The sequence below is a fragment of the Mastomys coucha genome, unplaced genomic scaffold, assembly GCF_008632895.1.
Source record: "Mastomys coucha isolate ucsf_1 unplaced genomic scaffold, UCSF_Mcou_1 pScaffold21, whole genome shotgun sequence".
Classification (NCBI taxonomy): Eukaryota; Metazoa; Chordata; class Mammalia; order Rodentia; family Muridae; genus Mastomys; species Mastomys coucha.
In genome coordinates, this window is record NW_022196904.1 from 156000266 (window position 1) to 156020350 (window position 20085).

A 20085-nucleotide genomic window follows, 5' to 3' on the forward strand; every position below is an offset into this window, starting at 1 on the left:
CTGATATGCTGCCGCGAAGCAGCTATGCTCGGCCACGCATTTCCCATACTGATATGCTGCCGCTGCTTGACGGCAGTAGAGTCAACCAACCATGGACTAAAGCTGCTGGAACCAGGAGTCAAAACCTTTTCTCCTTGTAAGGTGATTGTCTTGGGTATTTTGTCACAGTGATGGAAAGCTGAGTAACATGACTAATGTTCTTATACAAAGAGCGGATTTGGGTAGAGAAACACATGGAGAGGGAAAAAATGCCAGAGGCAGAGAAGACAGCTATGTTCATACCAAGAGTAGAGGGCCAAAACAGCCCATTTCCTCAGGGTCCCTAGATAAGTGGTTCTTAGCCTTTCTAAGGCTGCAACCCTTGAATATTATTCCTGGTGTTGTGGTGACCCCCACCCCCAGCCATAAAATTATCTGGTTGCTACCTCATTACTGAGATTTTGCTACTATAGTAAATCGTAATGTGAATACCTAAGGGTTGAGAAACACTGCCTTAGAAGGAAATAACCCTTTTGATACCTGGCTCTTGAACGATCCAGAATTGTGACATGGTGAGTTTTTCTTGTTCAATCCATTAGTCTATGGTACTTTGTTACACCAGCTCTTGCAAACGTATGCAGCCAGCAAAGCCTTATGAATTCCGAATGAACCTTTATGGAGTATGCTTGCAGGCCCATGCTCTGGGAGACTGATTTTCCTGTTCAGCTCTGAAAATTTAACAAGCACGTGCCTGGTGGCCAGCAATAGAGACTTCAGGAATTCTTCCTTCAATGAACCCACCCTCCATCCCCCACCCACTCTAGTGTTGATGTCCATGGGTTAGAAATGGCCTACAGATGGCACAGCTTCTTAGAGAAACTGGGTCACTGAGCAAACCCAGCTCAGTACAGGTTGCTCCAAGCCAAGAAGACGGTGAATTTGCTCCACACACTCTATGGATGCGGGAGCCCTAAAGGATGGTAGAAGTGAGCTAGTAGAGACTTGAGTTCAGTTCAAAGCCTTCCCCATAGCACAGTATGAGAAGAACGCACAGGGGCTGGAAGCTTCCTGTAAGACCCAGGTCATGAGCTCTGAGAGAAGCCTCCTTAGACCCACCCAGTAAGACGCTAATGACAGGTAAATTCCATTTTTAAAAAACACTACTAATTCTCCAGAGAATCTTTTATATCCTTATGTGAGCAGAATCTTGTTCATACTGTTATTATAATAATAATAATAATAATAATAATAATAATAATAATAATAATAATGGAAGAAACAATAATGAAAACTGACATTTAAGCAAATTCATGAGCCATGAATTAGGCAAGCTTTTTATATGAATAATCTGATTTTCACATTATTATAAATGATTTATTTTTATTTTATGTGCATAAATATTTTGGCCTATATGTATGTCTGTATGAGGGTTTTGGGTCCTCCACAACTAGAGTTACAGACTGTTGTGCAGGCAGCTGTGAGCTGTATTTGTGGGTGCTGGGGATTGAACCCTGGTCCTCTGGGAGAGCAGCCAGTACTCTGACCACTGAGTAATCTCCCCAGTCCATATTATTGTAAAAATCCCATAAAGTAAAATGTATCTGAATGCGCTGTTTAACTGAGAGAATGATGGCTGTTCAGACACGCTGAGTTATATAGTCTATGGAACTGGGAAATGGAAGAAACAGGGCTGAAAAACTACATCTCTAACTCTGAAGCTTGACCTCCGATCCACAGACCTTCAATCTGACACTGACTGTATGTTTAAAAAGACTTTTTTTTTTGGAGAATCTCCCCAAATTTTTGCCACTAAAGAATTGGCTGGCTTTTCCAATTTCTCTCAGTATTCAGCTCATCTCTTTATTCCAATACTTTGGTATCCCAGTGCCTCTCTGATATCAAGAGACTGCCCTTCCAGAACTGCCTACGTCTTACAGGTACCTGACAACTTATACTAAAGTGTCCTCCACTTGCTGGCCAGTAGCTACCTTCATTAATTTCATACTTAGACCATTATTTTTCTGCCCTCATCTCCCAAAGCCAGATACGAGGCAGATGGGGACAGGCCCCGTGTTCCAGAACAGTTTCCTGGAATTATTTGAACTAGCCAGTCTTAAACTTGCTTGCCTGGCCTAGTCCACATTTATCACAGAGAATGAATGAAGAGCCAGGCTGAAGGTTTCCCTTGCCTCTTCTGACTCTCAGCTGCCCCTTGTACACTCCCTGGGATCTTGTGGGGCATGTGTCCTCTCCTCTTCAGGACTGTGAGTAACAAATCATTGGGTTACTAGCAGTTATCTCCTGATTTGCTGGCCCTTTCATATCCAACAATTATAGAGCCATCATTTTAAGCCATTCTCGTGGCCTCCTGTAACCTTCATTTGTTCAAGACTCTACTTTTAATGATGGTTTTTGAATGCTTTAACCTCCCGGCTAGCCCATCACCCACCAGAGGTAGTGGGAAGCAAGGGATAAGGGGGAAGTGGACCTGTTTAGAAAGGTTCTTTGGAGCAACTCCCATCTGTGTTGTCTGGAAATCAGCGGTTCAGTTTGCAGGTTAGCAGCGGCAGCTCAATTCACTCACAAACACTTCATGGATACACCAGCAGTCCATTTCGGTAGAGTCAGGATAGCAAACATGAATCAGCAGTGGTGGCACTGCCTATCAGAGACAGGCAGGCCTCAGCCTTGGCTCTAGTCACCAGGAGGTACCCAGAGGGATGCCAGGAGAAGTTCTTGGCTGTGCCTCTCTCAGCAAAGTGAAGACCAGGAAAGACCAGGAAAGACCAGAGACCCAGAAGCATTGCACAGCTAGCTCTATAAGCAAGCCAAGCTCATCCCCTATCACTGTCCACTGAGTCCTATTTATACCCTCCAAACATCAAGGGTCCTCTACGGGTCTTGCCTCAGCACAATGCATCTGACATCACTCTGTCAATCTGCCCAAGTCTGTGAAAGCAGCAAGAAACTGCCTCACATCACCAGAAGTTTTTTTTTTTTTTTGGTGCATTTCTCTCTATGGAGTCCCAACCAATGCAGCTCAACCTTGCAAGGTGGGGTGGACCAATACATGCTTGTTGTTAGCATAGAGTCCTTCATCACATGTCCTTTCATGTGCTTGTCTTAGCAGAACAACCTTTCGCCTGTGTCTGCCTCAGTGGGACTTACCTTACACTTTCACCTGTGTCTACTTTAATGAAATCATTGTTTACGGGTATGCTTTAGAAAAACATCTTTTCACCTGTATCCAGTTCAGGAGAGCACTCCTTCACTTGTTTGCCCCAAACAAAGCACCATTCAACACAACTGACTTTCCAAAGAACCCTTAAGTTTGCACTTCAGTCTCACCTAACTTCAATTCCTAAGCCATAAAGTATGGGGCACTCAGATTCCAGCCAACCAAACAGTCTCACATGACAATTTCTACCAAAGGATGTACTCAGATGTGAACTCCTCCCATTCTAAACTCCAACCTGAACTTCATTACTCTTTCTTTGCTTTCCTTCTTCCCAAGACCTAAGTATCCTGCCATCAAAATGCCCCCACCCCAACTCTGAGCTCCTCTTAGATCCCAGCATTACCGGGAGGCAAAAACAAGAGTGAGGGACTCCCCTGTTGTGCATCTCACACATGATGTCTCAATATGGCACTAGGATGGCAACCTAAAAACCAGCCAAGAGCCTAAGGAGAGTCGAGCCAGATGATCTTTACTCTGACAGTGCGTGCGGTTTCCCACGCTGGCACATGACTGTGGTGAAGCCTAGCAGAGCCCTCTCCAGGTACCAGCTGGTTACACTGAGTCCAGGGCTTTGGTTTATGAGCAAAGCCAGTGATTTACTTGTGCAGCTTTCTACGAAAAGGTGCTGAAATTTTGTTGTGCTGTGCAGCTGGGCTGGACTAAAGACATTAGAAAAGCCGGATTGTGCTGACCACAGCCTGTCAAACCCATCATCTGGCAAGAGGAGCTATGACTAGTGACCTTCTGTACTTGTATGACCAGCACAAATTCATTCATGCTTTCTGAGGCTGAGTAAACAAGATCCAGCAAGATTTAATGATTTGTAGACGTAAATAGTACAGGGTTAACCAAAAACTGGTCAAACATGTGCCTGGGACACAGCAAAGCGGAGGCTCAACGTAAACCTGATAAGAGTTGTATCTTAATTTTAGAAAATCGGGATAGCATCAGAAGCAAGAGACTTAGATGTTACATTTCCTTACACTCCTTTTTTAAAAAATTTATTATGATAATATAATAAAAAATTATTATTCATGATTTATTTATTTATTTTATGTATTTGTGTACACTGTAGCTCTACAGGTGGTTGTGAGCCACCATGTGGTTGCTGGGTTTGAACTCGAGACCTTTGGAAGAACAGTCAGTGCTCCTAACTACTGAGCCCATCTCTCCAGCCCCTTCCTTACACTCCTTTAAAAGCTAGTTCTGCTTTTGTTTTGTCAACTGAGAGCAGTGTGTCTCATGTTTTTAATCTTTAGGATTTCTAAACCTTAAGCTAAACCCGACCCGAAAGCAAGCTCAAGCCCTAACGTTCAGCTCCTCCATGTTCTGTTCTTACAGCCACTAGGTTTTTTTTTTTTTTTTTGGACACGTTGGCAACTGGATATTCTGTTATGAGGCTTGGACAGAGGGTCTCTTCTGTTCATACTGCTTTAAAGGAGATGTGGCCTGACCCTGCTGCAGGACTGACAGAGGGGCATGCATAGGCAGGGTCTAGCCTCTCATAGGTTCCAGGTAGGGCACAGTGTGTGGGCAGGGCCATAACACATGTAGTACTCTGAGGAATATTCTAACCACAAAGGCTGGTTTCAGGAAAAGGCTCATTGTCATCAAAACTCCAGAGAGCACTGGTGTGTGACATCCTGGGAAACACGAGCCAAAGTCCCAGCCCAAAGCTGGTTTGTCATGTCCTCTGATTCCTGGTTATCCAGAGAGACCTCTCAACTCCAGGGAAATAACACACCGACAGAATGGCTGAGCTAGGGTCCAGATTTCAAATTCAAGGCCAGAAAAAGGAGGACTGTGGGCCTGATGATTCACTTGACTTCATTTTGGTTTTCCTCAGGTAGTAACTTAACTAAGCGAGCAGAAATATAAGAGAGCCTGGACAACGGGGCTGGGGAGATAACTCTGTGGATTAATACTCACTGCGCAAACACAAGGACCTAAGTTCAAATTCCCATCACCCAACATGGACCACACACACACACACACCACAGAGAGACAAACAAGACAGTAACAACAACAACAACAACAACAACAAAATAGTATATAACATTTTCTTTATTGAAAGATTAATTCTGTTTCAAGTGAAGATTTATGAAAGGCAGTCAGTTGTTTTCTACACCACTAGAGGGAAATCTAACCCACCCAGTAGCTTGAACATGATTCTCTCCCCCACCCCCCGCCCTCTTCAGAATTGGCATTTTAAGGGTGAAAATGCTTTGAGGCATTATTTTATCTGATCTCTGCATCTTTGCCCATATATTAAGATTCTTATTTGAATTATAGAGGCTTCTAGAAAAGCTCAAGCTGGCTATCCTAGCTGGGTTGTTACTGGTGAGAAACAGTCCAGATAGCCAATCTGAACCTCTTTCCCTTCAGCTTGAGTTTATTTCCTCAAATTTCATATTCATTAGCCCTGGTGAACAGCTGGTCATCTGTCGCCACCTCGTATTATTTTTAAATTTCTGAAGATGTCTGGGTCATTTGTCTCTTCCAAGGAAGTGAGCCAGCTCCTTAACTTGGCCACAGAGTTTATAGCCCAACTCTTTTGCCATGTGTTTCTTCTCTCAGCTCTCTCTGCATCAATTTCCCCTCCTGCTCTGGGCCACATTACAGCCACACATACTCAACTCTAAGGAGAAAGGGAAAAATGAAACCTTTCCTCATGGATTTCTTCAAACATGTGGCTGTGAAGACATCCTATGAAGATCTTTTTCTAAATAGCAAAGTTGTATTTTATTATATGGTTATCGTATGACTCTAAAACTGTTCTCACACTCCCAGACATACAAATACACACATATAAACATTCACATCCACACAGGTTTTCATCACATCCCGAAAATGGACCAGCTAAGTAATGCCTATTGTGTCTCTTTGAAGTCTGTCATGTTTCCAACTCTTACATCATAAATACCTCAATTTCTAATTCTATTCTTCAAGTTTTTGACTAATAATTTTCCAGGCTATTTATGAGCTATAAAACATAACCAGCATACATTTAGAATATTATTCTTTCAATAATGTTGTAAAAGGCTACTTGCAGAAAACTTGTCATTTGCCCATATTTCTATGTCTGAAATGGTAAGAGTCCATATATGCTTGTGATCCTGGTGTAGATCTAACACTATTGGAATTTTCTGGGTGATGAGCATTTTGACTGATTATACTCCACCTACATGCAACTTTATACTCACACAGTGTCTTCAGGCTGGGAGCTGTCCAACAAAGACACACCCATGTGGTTAGACAACTTGAACCAGTGACTCCCTGACCCCTAGGATGAGCTCAACAATGGAGGGCATTGGCTTAATCAATCAAATTTGAGTAACGAAGCCTCCATAAAGCCCCTGAAGAGGGTTGGGATAACCCATGGGAAGGGATATTATTGGAGGGGACAGAACCTCCTTACTCCTTCCCCACCCCGCCCCCATACCTGGCTGGCTCTGCACAGTTCTTCCTTGGCCATCCCAGAGCTGCACCTTCTGGGACATACTAGTTACAGTCCACTGGAGCCCTCTCTGGAGGTCAGGTGAGACTGGACTGAAGTGAATTTTACTGAGTTCTTGGGTTCTAGTTGATGATAGAGGCTCAGAGAATTGATGAATATAGAAAAAGAAACATTTTAGCTGCTGAGCCATCCCCCAGCCTTTGAAGGCAAACCTCTTAGTAAAATTGAACTAAACTTCCAGATACTGCATTGAACTCAAGCTTGGGTTAGAAATCCTTGCCCCTTTGGACTTAACCATTTGTCTGACCAGAAGTCTTTCTTAAAACAAAACCAATCCAGAAATGATCCATGGTTTGGAACAACTCCCTCTCAGGGTTTCCACTTTTGGAAAACTGGATGATAATTGTCACAGTAACCTGTAAGGATAAGGACTTGCTGGAATGCTGGGAGCTATAGTTTTTGGGAAATAACCAACCACATGTTTTCACTCTCTTAAGCAAGTTTGTTGAACTAACCCCACCAGTTGTGCTTTATCAAGCTGAAGGCTTGCCTCTGACTGGACATGATGGAAAATGCAGTGACCTTGTAGGGTTACCTTTCAAAGCCCCTGCAAAATGTGATGCATGCCATTTCCTGAGAACCCAAGAGTAGACCTGGCCAGTGTCCATCATCCTAGCCAGTATTCAATTAACGCTTGCTTCAAATTTGGCACAAAATTGTGGTAGTGGTCTTATTTCCAACCAGTGGGAGTAACAGTAATCCCACCACCAGGTGGCAGTGAAATGAGAGATAACAGAAGCAGCGTGTTTAGAATTGAGCCTGAAACATTATTTAACTGATACATTTAAAAAAGCAAAGTTAGAAGCATCTCGATAAATCTCAAGTCCCAACTCCGGAAACGGAATCTCTAAACGTGGGTCTGCTATCGATGTTTGTATAGATCTTTCCAAGTGGTTCTGATGACAGTCTGGGCTGAACTTCTCTGATCTAACTCTTCTCTTCTTACATCTTTCTCAGAAGCCCCCACCTAAGAAGAAATGCAGTTCTTCCACTGGATGTAAGTGTGGAGCTGGAGAAACCACACAGGCAGTTGACAATGGCTAATCTCAACAGAAGTATTACCAGATATCTTCAATCTCAAAAGTTCCCTGGTCTGGACATTTGCTCCATACATAAACACTTGGCTCTGCAATGTATATTTCTGAACTATAAATGGACTGTTAGAACAAAATGGTAGGTGGGCTTAGGTTTGACATATGAATTAACAAAACAAAAAACAAAAACCTCATGATGCTTTAGGTACTCTACTGATGGATGCCGCTTATCAGAAACACATCCAGGCATCAGTTTCAAGGAAGGCTCGAGTATTGGCTCCTTCCCAAGACTGGAGTGGGCTGGGGTGTGGTTACATCTTGATTAGTCCCAAGATGACCTTCATTCTCTGATTAACCTAGTCCTTTCTAAAACAGTGTTCCTTTTCCCTTTGGCTGTCTTTTGTGCATTAGCTACTCCACCCATGGGCTCCTGTGGACAAGGGAAGAAAGTGAACGGAATGTTTGGCAATCCAGACCAGAGGTGAGAAGGAAGGAATATGGAAACGGCCATGTTGTTTCTAGTTACCTGTAAATTTAAACCATTCCAGCCCAAGCTGTTTTTTACAAGTCTCCACCAGCTGGTTTGAGAGCTCATTAGGGGCCTGATTGCCAGTAAAATTAAAGTGACTGTGTTTGAAAATGATGTGATGTTTTAGCATCTGCCCTTGGTGGGGACTTTCCGAATATAGAGTAAAGACCGAAGCTGTGCAAAACTACCTTCCCTCCTAGGGCCTTCCTCAGGTCCTTCCTTCCCTCACCATCCATCATAGCTAAGTATGGATAGATTAGTTGTAAAGGGTTTGCTTTAGGTACAGTGATGACTCGATGTCACCTTAAAACAAAACAGCATCGTCACCTCTGCAAAAGGACACAGCAGAAACTCTAGCTGTAGGGTCGGGGAGTGAGGACCTACTGATTACATTACTGGGTTTCCTAGTTAAATCACTAGGATAATTTGAACACTTCCTCCTCGAGGTAACAAGCCTGAATGTTTAAAGTTGCCTGGTTCTTGTTCTTTAAATGTCTGAGAAAGAAGCAATCCATGTGCAATGTAAAATAGATACCAGTAAGGTAAGTGAAGGGAACTCTGTCCTCACACTAACTAGAACATTACAGCATTGGGGTGGGTTAAATGTACACAGTTACTTAACAGAACTCTAGACTAGAGTATACTTTAACAAGCATGCATGTGTGCTCGCACAGGGATGTGTTCTTTGCAATCCATGTGACAAAACTGAAGAAGTAGAATCTGAGAATGAACTAAACGAGTCCTTGCCTTTTGGGCCACCTGTCAGGCGTGATCCAGCAGCCTCAGGGTGTCCTATCTTTATCTCTGTTAATGGTTAACCAAAGCCGCTTCCTCTTGGAATTCTTAGAAGGAAAGAGCAGTTTGTGCCAGGAAGCTACATTTCCCAGAAGCCTTAAAACCTCCAATGGGGGCTGGCGAGATGGCTCAGCGGGTAAGAGCACTGCTCTTCCAAAGGTCCGGAGTTTGGATCCCAGCAACCACATGTTGGCTCACAACCATCCATGATGAGATCTGACGCCCACATCTGGTGCGTCTGAAGACAGCTACAGTGTATTACTCCTGAGCGAGCCGGGCAGGAGCAAGCAGAGGTCCTGAGTTCAATTCCCAGCAGTCACATGATGGCTCACGGCCATCTGTACAGCTACAGTGTACTCATATACATAAAATAAATAAGTAAAAAAAAAAACTTTAAAAAAAAACCTCCAATGGAAGGGCCTAGATAGATCTAAGCAGTGATTAATGTGGGTAACCCACTGTGCCTCTTCCTTCTCTTCCTCTTTTCTCCCCTCCCCTCTTTCTGCCTCTCCTCCCTTCCCCTTTACCTTATGCCTCCTTCCCTTATGAGGTTAGAATTCTTTTAAACTTTGACTATTATATCATAATCCCAATGTATTATGCAATAGGGCTTCAGTCCATGAGTCAATGATATGTGCTATTTTAATCAGGAATTCTATTTTAATACAGAACTTTTAGCTAGACCATGTACAAAAATAAATGTACTCAGCCCCGTCTACTTGGATCTGGGGAAAGACTCTTGCTTGTATTGGAAGTGGCTTCCTCAGCCACTCAGAGAGGCAAATGTGTATACCAACAGGGTGGAAAATACGCAGTAATGGGGACTAAAACAAGTACTGTTTGTGTTTTGCTTATCCACACAACCATCTAAAAGCAGGCCTCTGGAGAATTTTTGGCTTCAAGGAAAACCTTTGTCAAAAATGCCATTTGCTTTTTATGGCCCACCTTGGAGACTTATTTGTGTGTAGAAGGCCTAATGCCCTGGAAGAAGCTTAGCATGGGAGGAAAGCAAAAAAAAAAAAAAAAAAAAAAAAAAAAAAAAAAAAAAAAGCAAGTGTCTTAACCACTTGTTCTGTGCAAATAGGGGGGAAATACTCAGAAAAAAAATAGTTGCAAGTCAGAATGACTCAGAGCTGCAGTGGCCAGAAAAATTTGTCATCCAGTGCACAGCTCCTGCCTTTCTTCTCTGCTCTCAATGTGAGGTGTAGCGGACAGTTTTATTCGGAAGGAGAATGTAAGTCTCCATCTAATTCTTGCATGGCTCGGTACTTACTATCTTGGTTGAAATGTGCTCACTGACAAATTATTTTTGGCAGAGCGCGGCCTACCCCTGGCATTGAAACCTCATAATCCTGAAAGGAAGGGCTAGACGAAATGCTGGTCATGGGCTCTGTCTACTCATGCCCCTGTCACCCTGAGAATGCCTCTCGGGCCTCTACTTCCCCATCTGGGATGATTTTTGCTCCTACAGATCTTTGAGTTCGGGGAGCAGGTAGAAAAATCCACAACACGGTGATGACCAAGTTCTTTGAGGTTCTCCAAAGCACGGCAGCCTGAATAAACTGAACTACCAAGAGAGAAAGGGGTTGCCCCCCATGGTGACAGAGTATAGCGGGAAATTTTGAATAACCATACAGTGAGAAATAGCCTGGATTTCTGCCCTTCTGCTTTTCCAAAAGGAAGTGTGGCTAATATTTTAGCCCAGGATTCCCCAAACCAGCACAAACCAGGTCCAAAGAAAGACCAAGGAGTCAGGAGCACCTGGTAGAGCATCATGGTGCACTCAAGGGCAGAGGGGGTTCTTTCTGTCTGATCAGTCTGTCTGCAGTATTATTAAATGCAGAAGTATAGTGGTTTATGGCTGAGTGCTTCCTCAGTTTGAGAGAAGAAGCCCAGAGTGGACACCTCAATGCCATGGTCCAATCTAAGGTTTCCCCAACACCCAAAGATTGATAATTTATGTGTGTATAATTAAGGGTCGGACAAATTTGACTTCAGTTTTTCTTATGTATACAATGCACCTTTTCTTATTAGCACCAAGTTTAAGCTGCAGGACACTGAAGAAAGACAAGTTATTTGGGAAATCCTGTCCTGAAATTGTCATAGTTCCACAGAAAAGTTCTTCTGTTTCAAACACTGCAATGAATGCATTAAATCTGTTTGGGGTCACACACAACTTGCTTCCCATTAAGGTAATCCATGTTTTTTCATTAAAGACGGAGCGCACTCTAAAGGGGAAGACACAGCTCTGATCTTGTACCTGTGGTTCCTGGTCGTGACCGCTGGGATCCCTCTCGTAGCTCTCTGCATACAGTCTGATGGTGGCCCGCACACCACTGGAGGAACTGAGCCGGAATATGAGCCGTGATGCATCCGAGAAAATGATCCTCAGGCCCTGAGACCAAGAATATCCCAAATGGCTCAATTAACAGGTGAATGCAGAGGCAATGGTATCTAATTCATGCTGCAGAAATCGGAATAGTTCTATACACTGAAACCCATTAGGGCCGTGTCTATTTACAGTTGGCTCTGGGTGCTCACTCAAGCACAACACTGTGGTTGACCCAAAGTTACTTGAGGTTATCTATTTGTTTCTTGGTTCTATTTCTGTTGTTTTGTGGTTAATGTTGGCAGATGCTGAAGAGCCAAGCTATGAACATATGCTCAGACTTCCTTGGTCTAGTGATACAAGCCTTCAGAAAGTAGCAGAGATAACAGAGACAGGAAACTATTTAATTAATAGTCCCAAAGCCAGGGTGTAACCCTTAGAAATCTGTATTCACTAGGCATTATGCAAATTATCTATTGAAATAAGAAATTTTACAATAAGCCGGGTACAAAAATCTTACAAAAATTGCAAAAAATGGGGGCTGCCCACCCCCCCTTTTTAGACTGAGTCTTGCTATGTCACCCAAGCTGGCCCTGTTCCCAAGACCCTGACCCCAGCTTACGAGAGCTGGTATTGTATATGTGCACCAACATACTGAGTAGAAATATCTCATTTTAAGGTTAAGATTATCTCTATATACCCTTTGGCTTAACTTAACCCTTCCCCATTCTTGTAGTGCTAGAACCCTGTAAAGGGTTCTAACTTAGGACTGCCACCTCATCCCTCACAGGCTGTGAGTATTGCTGAGAACAACCCCACCCTCTCAGATGACCATTTCTTTGTTACCTAGAAGTGCTGTCCCCAGCCTGGGGACAATACAGAGCTATAGCCAGGTACAGTAAGTGCTGTCAAACATTATTTATTTATTTATTGGCCTAGACCCTCACATCCCTACTCTATGTATTTTTTTTTCTCATTAGTGATAGGGATAGTTAAAATATGACCATATTTCTGTGATCATAAGATCACATTCTGACTTTTGATGGAAATATAAGTCAGCTAATAAAGGAAGTCTGGACAGTAAAGCATTTGGAGTGGCCAGAGGAAGAAAGCAGAGACAGAGCATCTGCCGGTTGCTACTTCTTTTTTTAACTTTTTATTGATTCTTTGTGAATTTCACATCATGCACCTCAATCCCAGTCATCTCCCAGTCCCTTTGTATCTACCCTCAACCCTTTCAGCCTCCTCTCCAAAAGAACATAGGATACAATTTTTAAAAATCTTGTCATGGAAGCTGTAGTGTGTCAGTGTGTCACACAGTGTACCCTTTTGTCCACACTTCTTTGCTCACAAATGGCCATTGCAATGAGTCATTGGTCTGGGTCGAGGCCTCTGGTTTCTGCTACATTATCAATACTGGATCCTCACTGAGACTACTTTTGGATATCCTGTTGTTGCCCTGTGTTATATATAGAGATTCTACAGCTTTGGATGTACAAGGACAGACCTTTTTATGCTCCAGGAGATCCTAAATGGGGTAGATGTTGTGGTGGGCCAACTCAAAGCCCTGGACCTGTGAGGTAGCTGAGTTAGTCGACCTGCAAGCTCTCTTGCATCCTCATCACCAGGATGAATTATCCAGCACTGCCCTGGCTAGCTCATCCAATGCTGCAGGCAACAAAGGGGTCAGGGTCAGCTCTCTTGCTTTCATGCCCTTGTCTGACCCAGGTTATCACCACCGGGGTCAGCTCTACTGCACTGCCCAGGAGAGGTAGTCGCTACTTCTTTTAAAAGTAGACGTCTTAGGTGATCTTGATGTCAGACATTTTCTATAAGTAAATTATCATTAAAATGTCCCTGGCCTGCAGCCTTGCTACTTATGATCTGGCCATCACTAAAACCATACCATTCCTGCTGTGTAAACCTAACTGCCGGCTTCTTACAGGAAGGCATCTGATCCCCTCTGTGTGGGTTTTTTACCTTTTAAAGTTTTGTTTCAAACCCTAAACACAAAGCTTTGTCTCTTGTAGGAACGTTCAACACAAACCAATGGGAATCAGGCAACCAAGTACTTACTAGTTTTTGTTTATTGGATCAACATCCAAAAGTGTCCCTGGGGAGTAAGTGCTAGTCTATGTCCTAGGTATGTGAAGGTAAAGACACAATACATGTTTTTCATAAACCTGGAGTCATCTATTTCAATCATCAAAAACTGTTTCTTAGCTTTTGCCACCAGAGAGCAGAACATTCAATGAAATCCCAAGTGGAGCAAAAGAATGAATTTCCTATTATCCAGAAAACACCTGCTGCAAAATTACATTCAAATTAATCATAGACCCCTGGAAGTCCCACAGCTATGCTCACCACGGTGTTTTAACAGAGGCTTTCAAAACTGTTACTGATGTTTAAGCCTACATTCTCATTGATACAATATGGGGCAGGCACACCAGTACATAACTCACAGCTCCCAGGACTAGGTATGGCTTGTCTATAAGTTGATTAAAAGCAATTCTAAGGATGAGAATACTTGACACACCTTTCTTTACAAGTACTGAATATCTTGGGGTTACCCTTTTTCAGTCCTTTCCCAGACTCAAGTCTTTGAGACAGCTTCCCTCACACAATGAACCTCCCGGGTTTGTTTAGGCCAGTTAGGAGGTGTATAAAGATTTCAGGTCATATTGAGTCATCAATTTGTAAACTAAGCCTTTACAAATAAAATCACATTCTCTCTCTCTGGTTATACTGCATGTTACACATATAGAAGACCATTAGAAATCAGTAGGAAGAGATTTTGACCTTGAAAAAGGTGGTAATGGAGTGAATGACATACACCATCTCTCTTTCCTAGCACACCAACCATAAGTGCTCAGTTGAGAATCAGTGTTGTTTGAGAAGCCAATAAAGGCAAGCACCATCGCCATTCTGTTTTCTACATGGAATGCAAGACTTTCAGAACCATCCAGCATCTGCATTGCAATGCCATATCCATGCGTAAGGCTAATGTCTACTGTTGACTTGACTAACTTAGAACTACCTAAAAGGCACACTTCTGAGTGCACCTGTGAGAGTGTTTCCAGAGATGATTCTCCGAGGAGGAAAGACCCACTCTACCTGTGGGTGGCACCATCCTATAGGCTTTGATCCCAACTAGTTAAAATAGGAACAGGGAGAAAAGCCTCAGGGCACCAGCATTCCCCAGCAGTAGCCTTGCATACCTGCTGCCATGCCTTCCCTGCCATGACAGACTGTCTCTCCAGCCGCCGTTATCCAAAATGAAACCTCCTCTCTTAAGCTGCTTCTTCTCGGGTATTGATTGGTCTTAGGTACAAGAACAGAGCTCATACCCCACGTGAATACCATTTCTATGTGTAAATAGTTGGACTGGATTATCTTGAGATATGCCTGTTTCTTTCAATCAGAAAAAGGAATTTGCAGTCCAAAGCTGAGCCATGTTCTTTGGGGCATGAATCATTATTATTCTGAATAAAATAGTAAGGCTAAAGTCACTATTAAACAAGACTTAGTTTCTTAGCATTCCTTTGTTTCACCAAAAGACTAACAATAATATGCTTTCCCTTTGTTGTTGTCGCTGTTTTTTCTTAAGCTGTTTGGGAACAGACTACCTGTAGGTAAAACTGGTCAGCCCCACTGCCCTGCTTTTAAATCAAGTTTTATTGGGACACAGCCATCCCCACTCAGTTAGAAATTGCCTATGGCTATTTCTGCACTGTAGTTTTAGAGATTAATAATTGTGGCAGAGAGTGCATAATTAGTGCATAAGGCCTAAAATATTTATTATATAGTTCTCTACAAAAGCATCTGCTGACCTCGGGTATAAACAATTACATCATGCACACAGCCTGGAATATTTACCCTTCAACCTTACAGCAGAAAACAAAAAATGGGGCCAGCTGCCATATCAAAATTTCAGCAGAGAGAAATGACGATGATGAAGATTATCATCAGGGGTTCGACCCTCTATTTCCCAGGTGTTCCAGCTGTGGATGCATCTGGACTATATCCCAAATCTGACCACCTACTCCTGCTATAAATACATTGGATGAATGGAACTTTAGTTTGCCACTCTTGCTCTTAGTGCAGGCTGCAACACCACACTGTCTTATAACCACCCGTTTTCTCTGTTCTGTGGGAATATCAGTAAAGACAGTATGAAGCTAGATGTTAGATTTTCTCTCAGAAGCCAAGTGTTTTGAAAGCCTTTCCTTCCCCCAAGGAACTGGTTGTCTTTAGCTTTCTGACAATAAACACTTTGTAACTAACCATATTTCCCTGCTCAATATGGTTGCCAGGACCCTTAACACTAAACTTGAAGCTAAGTCCAAGTGGCTCTCCATGACTTGTGAAGCTATGAGTTTTTCTTCTTTTGTCCTTGGCACTCTGATTTATACATTCCCCAGTCTTGATCTCTGTTTCTTATTTATATCCTAACAGCTTCATTATGTGTTTCTGTTGCCATAAATCCTCTTGAACAGACAAGGCCCAGAGCAAATGGATAAAAAAAAGTTCCCATGGCAAATGGACACTAAAGTGTTTGACCTACTGGGTTTTGTCTCCAGCTCATTCATTAGCTCTGGGACGGAGAGACTCACACACTTTGTTCACCTCTACCTTAGCTACAGAGTCAGAACAATGCCAGGTACCGAGTAGACCCTCCATAGAAACTTGATAACTAATGTCCCTGCATGTTCAACACCTGGAGTGACAATGCTAAGGACCTCACCAGGCAGTCACTGAAAGATTCTCCATCTTTAGCCAAATGAAAACAAATGCAGGTTCTTTGTAGTGAGTGGGGAGCTAAGGGCTCCGCCTACACAGGGAGGTGTAGAAGATAACAGTTATAGATAGCAGTCACCAACACATTACAAACAAGGTGGATCTGATAGTTACCATTCCATCCTTCCTTTCTACAATGTCCTAAAACAAAGCAAGTTTGTCTAAGGCATTAAAGTTAAGCCAGTGTGACTTTCTGGCAACTGTGAGAAGATTGTGAACTTTGCTGCATACTGGAATTAGCTGGGAGAGGATTGTCCTTACAAAACAATAGTGTTAGGCCCTTGGCCCAGACATGGTGATTGAATTTGTAGAGGGAATCCCTTGGGCACTGGGATTTAGTGCTCTTCTGGGTAAGTTGGATATTGTAGTCAGGAACATTGCCATGGTGTTTTCTCTGTGAGTCCTCTGCCTCATCCTGCAGATGCCTGGACTGAACTTACACGTCAGTTTTTAATGTTTAGAACAATAGTCTAAGGAATTCCCAGAACATCCATGAAGGATTCCTCTGTAGCCACAGCAGTTATAGCAGCTAGAATATCAGAATGATAGCCATGACAAACAAGCAAACATAGGGAAGGGAGGGTACCTATCTACTTTAGCAGATAGGCTAAGTTATGGGGCAAGGTGGTGTAAGAGTTGCTGCCTCCAGTTTGCCTGCAGTTCATACGTCAGTGCTGAGAGCAGAGTTTGGCCCACTCTAGATCTGCAATAACACCTGCTGCATGCAGCAGTCTGTACACAATACCCACTCAGCATCCAGACACCAAGTAGCATGTTTTTCTTTCTCTGATTTATCTCTCTTTGATTTACTATGTACAGTCAGTTTGGATATGGTTCAGGAATAGCAACCAGATACACCCAGGCTAGAATTCTGGCTTGGCCACTTGCTAGTTGGTGGTCTTGAGTAAGTCATTTAAGCCCTCTAAGCCTTAGTTTCTTAACTTGGATGAAAAATAATACAGCTTTGTCTATAGGGTGGCTGGGAGCATCACACCAGGAAATGTGTGTAAAAAGTGCTTTGGAGAGTATCACTCATCATAAAAGTCTTATGATTCCTCCTATGCTACAGTGGAATGATTCTGAATATGATTACCAAATAATCATATTCTTAATGCTAGTGTCTTATGATGGCACACACTTATTTATTTTTTATTATTTTTATTATTGTTATTCTGTTTGTGGTGGTGGTGGGGTATGTATAGAAGTGCCACTGTGCAAGTGTAGAGGTCAGAGGACAACTTTTGGCAGTTGGTTCTCTTCGTCTACCATGGGGGTCTCAGGTATTGAGTATTATCCACCCTCTAGAATCACTGTTGATCTTGTCAGTCTTCTGCCAATTACCGTCTACATGTCTATCCCTGAAATGACTTCTTCAGCAATAAAATGTTCCTTTGTTAATAGTCATTAGTAACTTAGAGACCTAAAGTCCCTCGGATGTGGCCACTTTCTCTTCTTATAGAGGAGACAGGAAATTGTTGAAGCTAGTCCAGTGTTATAACATAGTAAGAGCCTCTAGGTCTTTTGACTCCAGGCTAATGATCTGATGCCACCCCATATGAAAGTACCCATGTTCATGGATCACTTTTTATGCAAAATGTCTGACCATTTTTGTCCTGATTTGTATGGTCCTCAAAGCTGGCTCAGAGCCTGATGAAGAGTAAGTTTCTGATAAGTGTTTGATAAATGAGTGTTGGAAGGGTTGTTGTTTGGGGTTTTTTTTAAACCCGCATGTAAATCAAGGCAGAGAAATGTGCTAGTTGCTAAATCCATGCAGAGCTGCCAGATGTTAGCTTGGAGTCTATAGGAGATGTTGCAGCCAGGCGGGAGGGGGAACTGTGCGTTACCAACAACTATTGGCAGCATCTGACTTACAATGCTGATGTAGGATGAATTCCAGAGGGAAACAGCATATGGCCCTGAAATCTGGTACAGCATCACATGTACAGTCAGTCGGCCACATGAGGCATGTGAATGTAGAGTCCGGACATCCTTGGAAGATACCCTGAGCCTAATGTGGATAGTATCTCCAACAGGAAATCCTGGCCATTTATCTGGAAAGCTTCCAGGTAAAAACATTGCCATGTAACATCTGAACCATATTTTGTAGATGAGAACGTGCAGCCCATAGAGCAGGGGATTTGGATGGAACACATAAAGAAAGAAAAAAAAAACTACATGGATCTGCCTCTTTTTCTTTCTTTAAGTCATAGAATTAATTGGAAACATGAGTTCAAACATAATTAAGTAAGGCAGCAGCTAGTCCACACAGGGCCTTTGTATGAATTACAAGCTGGGACCCCACCTGGGTGGGAAAGGGACACAAAGGCACCTCCCCTCTTGGCTAGCTTTGGACTTCCACTTCAGCTTGCCTGTTAGGCTGGGTGCCTTTGTACAGTGCACTGACTGTACTTCTATACCCAGAGACATGGTCTCATTTAGGCTTTGCCTTAGCTACTTTTCTACTGCTGTGACAAAACACCGTGACTAAGGCAATTCACGAAAGAAAGCTTTTGGTTAGGTTGGGGACTCAAGGTCCCAGAGGGTTAAAGTCCATGATCTTCATGGCAGGAATCCTGGCAGGAGGCAAAAAGGTATGGCAGTGGAGGTACCTGAGTACTTATGTCTAACCCACAAGCATGAGAGAAAGAGAGAGTTAGTTCAGTAACAGGCTTATATAATAATGTGGGCTTATGAAACCTCATAAAGCCCATCCCCAATGACACACCTCCAACAAGACCACACCTTCTAGTCCTTCCCAAACAGTTTCACCAACTACAGACCAAGCATGCAAATGTATGAGCCTATGGCGACCATTCTCATTCTACCCACCCACCTTGCCATCTGCCATAGCCAGGAAAGCTGGGCCTGGGGTCATGAGAGTGGGAGAGTTAGCCCTTGCCCTGCATTAGCTGTAGCACTTAGGAAAGCAGGCAGGCCCTGCACCGAGCCTGAGCAATATAGTGGAACTGGCCCTTTTCACAAAGGCATGGGTGAACCAACACCAAGAGTGAAGAGCAGCTCAGTTCTTCCCAGGCTGCAGCACTTGGAAGAGTGAGCCCCACACCTTGACTGGGCAGCACAGAGGAACTGGCTCTGGAGGGGTAGGTGCAGGTGAGCTGGCCCTGAAGGCATAAGAGCAAGAGAGCTGACCTAGCTTCTTACTATGATAGCATTGGGTGGCCTAGCCAGAGCAGTGCTGGAGAGCTCACCCGGTGGTGAGGAAAAGGGAGAGGCAGCAGGATGACCAGTTCAGCTACCACCCAGGCTCAGATCTGGGGCTCTGAATTGGCCTTCCCTAAAATCTGTAATATCTGCAAATGGTTGGAACACTTGAAAAGTTTCCTGCTGTTTGAAAGTTGTGGGATCTCTATGGCAGCAACAGGGTAATTGGGAGGAATCCCAAAGAGGATGCAATATTGATGGTGTTGTAGAAGCCAGAGATCTCTCCAACCACACCAGTGATTTATGGCAATAAACATTTGTAGTGAGAATTCTGGAATTTTTGTTTCTTTTAAAAAGAAAAACACAGAAGTATTATTAGAATGTGTTTTTGTCTTAATCCCAGGTGTAGGATAGGCAGCAGCTGACAAGGATTTGCCTCGTGCTCTAGCAGAGCTGTGGTTATGCCAACTGCAGATAGTTCCTGTGATTGTGTAACATTTGGAATTTTGGATACTTTTCAGAGGGCAAATAAATGCTAGTGCCCCAAGAGACAAGGCTGGTGGTTGGTAGCCATTTGGCGGAGGGGGGGAGGGGGTGGTGGTTGTGGTTTATTAGTAGTTGTGGTCAATGAAGAAATAAGAAGTAGAGTCACATATCTCATTCTCTCTCTCTCTCTCTCTCTTTCTCTCTCTCTTTCTCTCTCTC

General features: G+C 43.2%; 1 protein-coding gene and 1 long non-coding RNA gene across 2 annotated transcripts in view; one reads left to right on the forward strand and one right to left on the reverse strand.

Moving 5' to 3' along the window:
* The window catches only part of Pgm5 (phosphoglucomutase 5), a 180802-nt gene that overhangs the window by 18398 nt on the left and 142319 nt on the right, over window positions 1-20085 (reverse strand). The window contains exon 10 of the mRNA XM_031389981.1: window positions 11353-11487. Within this exon, the coding sequence (XP_031245841.1) occupies window positions 11353-11487 (135 nt within the window). The remainder of the gene's footprint in view (window positions 1-11352; window positions 11488-20085) is intronic.
* Window positions 10238-20085, forward strand: part of LOC116103684 — a 26522-nt gene continuing 16674 nt past the window's right edge. The window contains exons 1-2 of the long non-coding RNA XR_004123539.1: window positions 10238-10326; window positions 11309-11524. This is a non-coding gene — a long non-coding RNA (uncharacterized LOC116103684). The remainder of the gene's footprint in view (window positions 10327-11308; window positions 11525-20085) is intronic.